Source organism: Aplysia californica, unplaced genomic scaffold (genome assembly GCF_000002075.1).
Source record: "Aplysia californica isolate F4 #8 unplaced genomic scaffold, AplCal3.0 scaffold00029, whole genome shotgun sequence".
Classification (NCBI taxonomy): Eukaryota; Metazoa; Mollusca; class Gastropoda; order Aplysiida; family Aplysiidae; genus Aplysia; species Aplysia californica.
The window spans coordinates 148,910-159,564 of NW_004797299.1; the positions used below are offsets into that span (position 1 = coordinate 148,910).

The following is a 10,655-nucleotide window of genomic DNA, read 5'->3' on the forward strand; positions in this document are numbered from 1 at the left end:
TGTCTAGAACTTACTTCACCCACTGTTTGTCTAGAACTTACTTCACCCACTGTTTGTCTAGAACTTACTTCACCCACTGTCTAGAACTTACTTCACCCACTGTCTAGAACTTACTTCACCCACTGTTTGTCTAGAACTTACTTCACCGACTGTCTAGAACTTACTTCACCGACTGTTTGTCTAGAACTTACTTCACCAACTGTCTAGATCTTACTTCACCCACTGTTTGTCTAGAACTTACTGCACCCACTGTTTGTTCCGAAACTTCGGCGATGTGGGACATGTCTCCCTGCAGCGTGTACATAGTTAGGTTCTCCAACGTACTAAGGTTCTCCAGTTCCAGATTGCCGGGCGTGAGCCAGTCGCGGGACAGATGACTTCCTCTTGACGGGCGGAACAAGTCCACATTCCTTTCTTCTGCTCTTCCATTTTTTGTTGAGTCGTTAACTATTTCTGTTACATTTCTTGTAGAGTTGTGAAGTATTTTGTTACATTTCTTGTAAAGTTGTGAAGTATTTTGTCACATTTCCTCCGTGTCTGAGGGCCAATGTTCCTGGTCGGATGGAGAGAAGGAAATGTTGGTTGTGTGGGTGGTGGGGGGCAGGCCCTGTGCGACGGGCAAAGAAATGTGCGGGTCTGTGTGTGGGTCCGTGTGTGTGGCTGTGTGTGGGGCAGTGTGCGGGTCTGTGTGCGGGTGCTGGCAGGGAGGCCTGGAATGACAGTTGGTGCGACAGTTTGTTCTCTTGGCGGCGACGGTCGACGCGTTCAACGAATTGCTCCGACCCACACAGTTCTGTGAGCCCGGCCGGTCCGAGGGGGTCGGGGCAGAGGTCACCCGACTAGCGTCTGTTTCCACGGCGACCGGCCCCGGCTGGCTGACAGGGCGCTCCACGTCGGGCACAGCCGGGCGGGCTGACACCTGGCCGATGTTAGTCCGGCGAGAAAAGCACCAGTCTCTGGCCCCCGCTTGGGCCGTGTCTGTCGGGCCGGCGGCCGACGCCTCGTGTACCAGGGCGGATAGCTGGCACAGACGGACGCTCGCCCCGCCCACAAACTCGCCCGCTGTCACCTCAGCACCACACGGGCCGGTGTTGTCCTCCGACGACGTCGCCAGGACAGAGGCCGCCTCTGGGGCCGGGGGCGGTGACAGATGACCATCCGGGCCGTCCAGAAGGTCGATCTTCATGTCTGACACACTGACGTCGCACGACGACGCACTCACAAACGCATCGTCCCGCGTACACGTGTGCCCGTCGTTACTGTGGGAGTCCGGGCGGGTCAGGGCGGGATACAACGGCTCTCGCGACGAACTTGCTGACGTTGGTTCCCCGGGGGAGGACGCTCTACGTTGCACGCCATGGGGATGGGAGTCTGTGGGCTGGTCGGAAGAGGAGGAGGAGGAGGAGGAGGAGGAGGAGGGTATGCGAGCGGTGGTGTGTGCGGGGCGGTCCAGGAACACGTTGTCACAGCTGGCGTCCACCACGGCCAGGAGATCGGAGCAGGCGGCGGTGTGCAAGGCGGGCATGCCCTTCATTTCCGAGATGTCTGACAGATTGCCTGGCTGCGACCGGTGCTCCTTGTCGCGCGGCCCGCCACCCTTCTTGTGCGGCCCCATGAACGGACGGCCCACAGAGCTCAACTCGTCCCGGTACATGCGTTCACTCTTGCGGCGGGCGCCTCCCATCTCGCAGCGCCGCGAGTCCGCCCCGTCTAGCAACACGCTGGTCGACTCAGCCTTCACTCCACAGCCGTTGCCCAGACTGGTGGTTCTGCGTATGGCCCCGTTGGCCGCCCGGCCCTCGCTCAGTAGACTCTCACAACTGGCCAGGGCGGCGGCCGCCCCTCCACCGATCTCCTCCTTCTCCTCGTCCTCCTCGCTTGGGGACACGGCCAGCGACAGACTGGAGCACGCCCCCCCGCCGCCCACCACGGAGGAAGTCACGGTCACCGTGGCGACGACCCCCTCACAGGACGGAGAGCCCCCGCTGCTGCTGCTCTCGCTGTGTGTGCTGAGGACAGAGCCCAGGCTGACACAGTCCCCGCGGGACTCGATCTCCGACACCTGGTCCATGAAGCGCGTACACTTCTTGCTGCGCCCACTCCGCGCCTCCTCCGAGGGGGCGGGACTGGCCTTGCGCAGGTGTGGGGAGGTGGGGCAGGATGAGCTCCCCCGCCCCCCGCCGCTCCCCCCGTATGCCTCCCCCTCCCCCTCCTTGCCCGACTCCTCCGGGTAGACCAGCGGCGCCTCGAAGTGTCGCGAGCACAGGGAGATGCCATCCTTGTCCCTGGGGACAGCACACAGGTCAGGGGTCAGACACAGGTCAGGGGTCAGACACAGGGTTACAGCACACAGGCAGGTCAGGGGTCAGACACAGGGTTACAGCACACAGAGCAGGGGTCAGACACAGGGTTACAGCACACAGGTCAGGGGTCAGACACAGGGTTACAGCACACAAAGGTCAGGGGTCAGACAGGGTTACAGCACACAGGTCAGGGGTCAGACACAGGGTTACAGCACACAGGTCTACAGCACACAGGTCAGGGGTCAGACACAGGGTTACAGCACACAGGTCAGGGGTCAGACACAGGGTTACAGCACACAGGTCAGGGGTCAGACACAGGGTTACAGCACACAGGTCAGGGGTCAGACACAGGTTTACAGCACACAGGTCATTGGTCAGACATAGGGTTACAGCACACAGAGGTCAAGGGTCAGACACAGGGTTACAGCACACAGAGGTCAGGGGTCAGACACAGGTTTACAGCACAGAGAGGTCAGGGGTCAGGCAGTTTTACAAACGTGCAACACAGATAAGGTCATATACAGGGATGCCAAATGATTTTTTTTTAAAAATCTGGAAATGAGCGGAGCATCACATCTCACCCAACACAAACCTTGTAACACTTTTCAATGAGCACACAAAAACAACTCTCTTACCCCTCCCCCTTTCCCTTGTAAGGGTATGGGGACTTTGTCTCACCAATTCCAGTCATATTATGTCTGTCTTGAGAAGAAGGACCTTATGTCAGTGGCTTTCTTCTTCAGGGATGCCAAATGATTTTTTTTTAAATCCCATGAAAAAGCCTGAAAAACCTGAGATTTGGCATCCCTGCATATAAGTGGCGACGAATAGACGTGTTACAAGAGAATAAAACACAAAAAAGAATGAAGAGAGATAAGGACGATAGATGTTTGTTTAAGTAAGCGGTTTACGGTACTTGCAACACAATAAGATCATGTAAGTGTCGAAGATTTGAGGTGTTACAAGAGAGTAACAAACATAAAAAAGGAGGAGAGGTGAGGATGATAAATGTTTGATAGGAAAGAAGAAGCAAACCACACCAGAGCACCCGCCAACCACTCCCTCAGTCAAGAGTTTTACAGCATGTGCAACACACATAAGTCAGACAACTGTCAAAGATTGGGGATATCACGAGAGAGGTGGCGTCGGTGGCCTAGTGGTTAGGCTCTCGGACTCGCAACCGTAAAGTTGTGGGTTCGAATCCCGCCAGGGACCCGACGTTGTGTCCTTGGGAAAGGCACTTTACACGAGTTTTCCTCACGTCATCCAGGTGGGAATGGGTACCCGGCTATAGAAAGCGAAAGATCTTGTCAGTTTGTTAGTGTTTGAGCGCTTAATCAGCTGCTTGCACTGTATGCTTCCCGGGAAGCTGAGAATGTTTCGGAGTGTTCTATGGTCTGCTGGGGTAATAATATAGTGTAAAGCGCATAGAGCCTGCTGTTGAGCGGGGAAATGCGCTATACAAATGCTATCTATTATTATTATTAGGTTTACAGCACTTACAACACACATAAGTCAGACTTTGTCAAAGATTGGGGATATCACGAGAGAGGTTTCCGTCAAGTAAAAGTTTTACAGTACTCACAACAACAATTAGGTCATACAAGTGCTGAGGATTAGAGGTGTAACAAGGAAGTTTACAGCTTATTTTGGTGAGATGATGGGTGTGTGTGTGTGTGTGTGTGTGTGTGTGTGTGTGTGTGTGTGTGTGTGTGTGTGTGTGTGTGTGTGAGAAAGAACATCTTACTTGGGAGAGATGATCGACCCGGCCAGCGCCCTGGTACTAGCGTCGTCTGTGAGCGACACGTTGTACGACTCTCCGCCGACACTCGACCGCTCACACTGGCCCGTGTGCTCCGACACGTCTGCTCGCACCTCTAGTCTGTCGACACAACAACCACATACAATATGACACCTCTAGCCTGTCGACACAACAACCACACACAATTAAGACATCTCTAGTCTGTCGACACAACAATAACACACAATATGACACGGAACCCACCAATCACCTCAAGCCTGACAACAACAACAACAACAACAACAACAACAACAACAACAGGACAGAGAACCCACCAATCACCTCCAGTCAACAACAACAACAACAACAACAACAACAACAACAGGACAGAGAACCCACCAATCACCTCCAGTCAACAACAACAACAACAACAACAACAGGACAGAGAACCCACCAATCACCTCCAGCCTGACAACAACAACAACAACAACAACAGGACAGAGAACCCACCAATCACCTCCAGTCAACAACAACAACAACAACAACAACAGGACAGAGAACCCACCAATCACCTCCAGTCAACAACAACAACAACAACAACAACAGGACAGAGAACCCACCAATCACCTCCAGCCTGACAACAACAACAACAACAACAACAACAACAGGACAGAGAACCCACCAATCACCTCCAGTCAACAACAACAACAACAACAACAACAACAGGACAGAGAACCCACCAATCACCTCCAGTCAACAACAACAACAACAGGACAGAGAACCCACCCGCCACACCGGTCCCACGTACCGCTGTAACGTCACAGGAAGCCCACACTCACACACCCTCTAGTAACACACCCAAGTCAAAGTGAACTTATTTGACTTTTCAACTCACCGACTACTGGGCCCTTTCACCAGTCACTAACGATGAATACTGGCGTTTTTGGGGGTATTTCAAAACGCCACCACAACTCTCAGAATTACCCTATTGTAATATTTTTTGACACAGTAAAGTTACATTCAAGCTTTAATTCCTTATACAAAAAACTAAAGTTGTCCAAGTCTAATACTTTAATTTTTATGATTTAAAAAAATTGGTATGAATTCGATTTTACGAAAAATTTCCAGAGACGTGACATGTAGAGGAACGGACTCCAGTGCTAGTTTTGCCACTGGTTTCGTTTCGTGCCAAGTTTGACGGACGTTGCGTAGTAACTTTTAAAGTAATTAAAGGTGAAGGACAGTCACCACAACTGGGGTTGGACTGACCAGAACTAGCGCTATGATTAGAGGTGTTACAAGAGAGTAACAAACACAAAAAAGGAGAAGAGATCAGGACGACAGATGTTTGATAGGCAAGAAGGAGCCAACCAGACCAGAGCACCCACCAACCCCCCGTGCACTCACTTGTGATGCTGAGCGCTGTAGGTGGCGCTACAGAGGCTGCCGTTGATGCTGTTCCCGGCGATGGCGCGGTGGCTGGAGGAGTCGCGGTCGCTGTCGTCTCTTAGCACGCCCGCTCTCTCCATGTGGCTGCCACTGGCACTCAGGCTGTAGGGGACAGTTTAGGTTAGTCAAGAGTTTTACGTCACTTGCAACACATAGGGGACAGTTTGGGTTAGTCAAGAGTTTTACGCCACTTGCAACACATAGGGGACAGTTTGGGTTAGTCAAGAGTTTTACGCCACTTGCAACACAATCAGATCATAGAAATACCGGACATCAAAGGTGTTACACAGACTAACATACACAAATAAGGAGGAGGAGAGAAAGCTTAGTTTTAGTAAGAGTTTTACGGCACTTGCAACACAATTAAGTCAAAGAAGTGCCTAAGATTACAGTGGTTACAAGAGAGTAACATACACAAATAAAAAAGGAGAGCTAAAGGAGGATAGATGTTTTATAGGAAAGAAGGAGCAAACAACGCCAGAGCACCCGCCAACCATTAGTTTTTCTGAACTATTTTTTTTTATAACTAAGATTTCAGTGTTTTTACATCCCCATCAACACAAGTTAGATCACTCAGGAGGCGGGCAGCCACAATGTCAGCAATGTACAGTGGAAGATCTTTCCACCTGAGTTGTCAGCTTCCTTCTCATAACTGTTGGCAAATCCTGTCTGGAAAGTCCACAAGTTTTCTTCAGCAACAGCAAGTCTGTGAGGAGCAAGTCTGTGTCAACACAGGACATCAGAGGACCAAGTCTGTGTCAACACAGGACATCAGAGGACCAAGTCTGTGTCAACACAGGACAACAGAGGACCAAGTCTGTGTCAACACAGGACAACAGAGGACCAAGTCTGTGTCAACACAGGACAACAGAGGACCAAGTCTGTGTCAACACAGGACAACAGAGGACCAAGTCTGTGTCAACACAGGACAACAGAGGACCAAGTCTGTGTCAACACAGGACAACAGAGGACCAAGTCTGAGTCAACACAGGACAACAGAGGAGCAAGTCTGTGTCAACACAGGACAACAGAGGAGCAAGTCTGTGTCAACACAGGACAACAGAGGACCAAGTCTGTGTCAACACAGGACATCAGAGGAGCAAGTCTGTGTCAGCACAGGACAACAGAGGACCAAGTCTGTGTCAACACAGGACAACAGAGGACCAAGTCTGTGTCAACACAGGACATCAGAGGAGCAAGTCTGTGTCAGCACAGGACAACAGAGGACCAAGTCTGTGTCAACACAGGACAACAGAGGACCAAGTCTGTGTCAACACAGGACAACAGAGGACCAAGTCTGAGTCAACACAGGACAACAGAGGAGCAAGTCTGTGTCAACACAGGACAACAGAGGACCAAGTCTTTGTCAACACAGGACAACAGAGGACCAAGTCTGTGTCAGCACCAGACAACAGAGGATCAAGTTTGTGTCAACACAGGACAACAGAGGACCAAGTCTGTGTCAACACAGGACAACAGAGGACCAAGTCTGTGTCAACACAGGACATCAGAGGAGCAAGTCTGTGTCAGCACAGGACAACAGAGGACCAAGTCTGTGTCAACACAGGACAACAGAGGACCAAGTCTGAGTCAACACAGGACAACAGAGGACCAAGTCTGTGTCAGCACCAGACAACAGAGGACCAAGTCTGTGTCAGCACCAGACAACAGAGGACCAAGTCTGTGTCAGCACCAGACAATAGAGGACCAAGTCTGTGTCAGCACCAGACAACAGAGGACCAAGCCTGTGTGAGCACCAGACAACAGAGGACCAAGTCTGTGTCAGCACCAGACAACAGAGGACCAAGTCTGTGTCAGCACCAGACAACAGAGGACCAAGTCTGTGTCAGCACCAGACAACAGAGGACCAAGTCTGTGTCAGCACCAGACAACAGAGGACCAAGTCTGTGTCAGCACCAGACAATAGAGGACCAAGTCTGTGTCAGCACCAGACAATAGAGGACCAAGTCTGTGTCAGCACCAGACAACAGAGGACCAAGTCTGTGTCAGCACCAGACAACAGAGGACCAAGTCTGTGTCAGCACCAGACAATAGAGGACCAAGTCTGTGTCAGCACCAGACAATAGAGGACATAACGTTTCTGATAAATGCTTTGTTTATCTCTAGGTCTCGATTATGTACCATTTTGCCAGCTATGTAGGCCTCCTACTGTGACAGTTATGTACTACAATGTACTACTGTGACAGTTATGTACTACTCTGCACTACTGTGACAGTTATGTACTACTCTGCACTACTGTGACAGTTATGTACTACTGTGCACTACTGTGACAGTTATGTACTACTGTGCACTACTGTGACAGTTATGTACTACTGTGCACTACTGTGACAGTTATGTACTACTCTGCACTACTGTGACAGTTATGTACTACTCTGCACTACTGTGACAGTTATGTACTACTCTGCACTACTGTGACAGTTATGTACTATTATGCACTACTGTGCACTATTGTGCACTACTGTGACAGTTATGTACTACTATGCACTACTGTGACAGTTATGTACTACAATGCACTACTGTGACAGTTATGTACTACTATGCACTACTGTGACAGTTATGTACTACTATGCACTACTGTGACAGTTATGTACTACTATGCACTACTGTGACAGTTATGTACTACTCTGCACTACTGTGACAGTTATGTACTACTCTGCACTACTGTACTCACCTGTTGGTCATTCCTAGGCTGGCGTCCCCGATGCTGGGAGCGATGCTGGGGTTGGCCACGTTGGGAGCTGTCTCCAGGCTGTGGTTGTCACCTGAGGAACGGGAAACAGTGTCACGTGGTTCTTTGGACCCATTGATACACTTTTTATATCATTTTTAGGAGGCGGGCTTCCTACCCTGCCTGTCAGGGCCAATCCGGGCTGAGAAGGATAAAAAAATCCCAGCAGAAAGACCCAGATAGTTTAGCTTTAGTAAGGTTTTACAGTGCTTGCAACTGCATAAGGTCATATGAGCACCAAGAGGTAGATGTCAACAGAGAAGTCTGCTCACCTCTCTAGCCTCAACAGCACAAAGTCTGCTTCGACTATCAAGGCATCCCAGGGCCAATACGGGCTGAGGGGAATACAACATCCCAGCAAAAAGAGTTACATACTTTAAAAAAAATTTTCTGCCCACTCGGGAATTGAACTCAGGCATCCTTCAATTGAAGCGTTATCTTCAGGGTTCCTGCCATGAACTTCCCACCAAATTCAAGATTTCAAGGTTTCAAGGAGAAATTTTACACATTCAAGATTCGGTCAAGAACGAAAGCCTATTTCCGATAGGCCTTTACTTATCCGAAAGAAATCATAGTTTCGATTTTCCTACAAAAACTGTTTCAGGGTGACTGCCACCCCGGCTTCTCAATTTTTCAGGGGGGGGGGGGGTGGCTCATCCATTTTCCAGGGACATGTTACATAACAATGACAGTGCACGCTCCATTTATATATTATATACACACAAAGGCGCGCATGTAGGGACATCATATCCAGTCAACAACATGTCAGTGTGGCACCCGGGTATTGCGTGACTTAGATATTTCACTCTGTTCTTTACTTATTTATATTTTCCCCTCATCATATTCGCACTATAATTATATATATAAAAATGAATCTTGTTTTGAGCCCGAGAAAAGGCCTAGAGCCAGAATATCGACTGTCAAGAACCAGTTTTGGTGTCAAAGTATACATAATAAATGTGAAAGACAAACTCAAAGTAAAGCAATAACATGAATGGCTCAAGTAGATCTATTCAGTGTGAGAGGTGTAAGAAATGTGAGAGGGCAAGATAGCAGTGGCAGTGAAAATCTGTGAATCTTGAACAGAAAGCAAAAATATAGAATAAATGATGTCATTTACTATTGCCCACAAAATGAAACGGGATCCCTTTAGTTTAAAATAAAACACAGCTCACAAGGTTGGAGTATGACGGATCCCAATTCCCCACAAACCCTGCACCAACGCGCGCTTTGCAGAGAGCTCTAGATCTGGATCTAAATCCAGTAGTAGCCAAAATTCAGAAAAGTAAACTCTGCTTCCAAGTTCAGTTATTGCCATCCGGTGTTGTTTTCAACCTTCTCCCCCCTCCCACCCGTGCGTCTTAAAAAAAATAGTAAAAAATCCCCCCATTCCCGAGAACTATTCTTCGTAGCGCTCAGACTTTGAATGAACTTTGGTGACCTCACGCCGATACTTCACGCCGATACTCACAATGTGATGCGAACGAACAGGTTCATTGACCGGTCCCGATGGCGAGCCCGACAAGACGCTTGTATACTTTCTTTTTCTTTTGATCTTCTTTTTTCCACAAGTGACAGCACAGGACAAATGATTTATTTTCACGGTGAGTTCGTAATGCACAACCTGCATGTTACAAATGTTACGTTATCACTATTATCAGACTACTACCGGCAAATTTCTGGGTGGAAACGAAAGCGAAAGTAGATCTTGATTTTCTTGATCGAGCTTCGGTAGGGGTCCATCACTCATCCCCTTCCGCTTGCCGCCATAGCCGCCTGTTCCCGTGTAACGTACTCTCAGGCCGGGAAAATTCAAATATCACAATCGCGACCGGCAAAAATGAACTCAATGACGTTATTGGATTCGGTTTTCAAGTATTAGAGAAATTTATATATTTTCCCGGGTCATTCTCAAAGCAATTTACTGAGATTTCTTCAATTCCCCCGGGCATTCCCGGGTCTTGGCTATTTTTTTTCAAATTTCCGGGTAATTCCCGGGGGCCCCGGGGCCTGGCAGTCACCCTCTGTCCGATCTGGCAAAATTCAAGTTTTCAAGGAGGCTGCGGGAACCCTGTATCTTGCTACACCACAGACGCCAGGGTCTGTGGGCCAGCGAGAAGCCCAGCCACAACCAGGCTGAAACACAACACCACCTCCCATGACCCCCACCTCCTCTAAACACAACACCACCTCCCATGACCCCCACCTCCTCCAAACACAACACCACCTCCCATGACCCCCACCTCCTCTAAACACAACACCACCTCCCATGACCCCCACCTCCTCCAAACACAACACCACATCCCATGACCCCCACCTCCTCTAAACACAACACCACCTCCTCTAAACACAACACCACCTCCTCTAAACACAACACCACCTCCCATGACCCCCACCTCCTCCAAACACAACA

The 10,655-nt window shown here is 49.6% G+C and overlaps 1 protein-coding gene across 1 annotated transcript in view; it reads right to left on the minus strand.

The window, feature by feature from the left end:
- Positions 1-150: 150 nt before the first annotated feature.
- Positions 151-10,655, minus strand: part of LOC101849820 (E3 ubiquitin-protein ligase RNF19A) — a gene marked incomplete in the record, with an annotated part of 27,829 nt that continues 17,324 nt past the window's right edge. Inside the window, 4 exon segments of the mRNA XM_013090807.2 lie at positions 151-2,285; positions 4,051-4,185; positions 5,452-5,595; positions 8,186-8,276. Of these exon segments, the coding sequence (XP_012946261.1) occupies positions 521-2,285; positions 4,051-4,185; positions 5,452-5,595; positions 8,186-8,276 (2,135 nt within the window).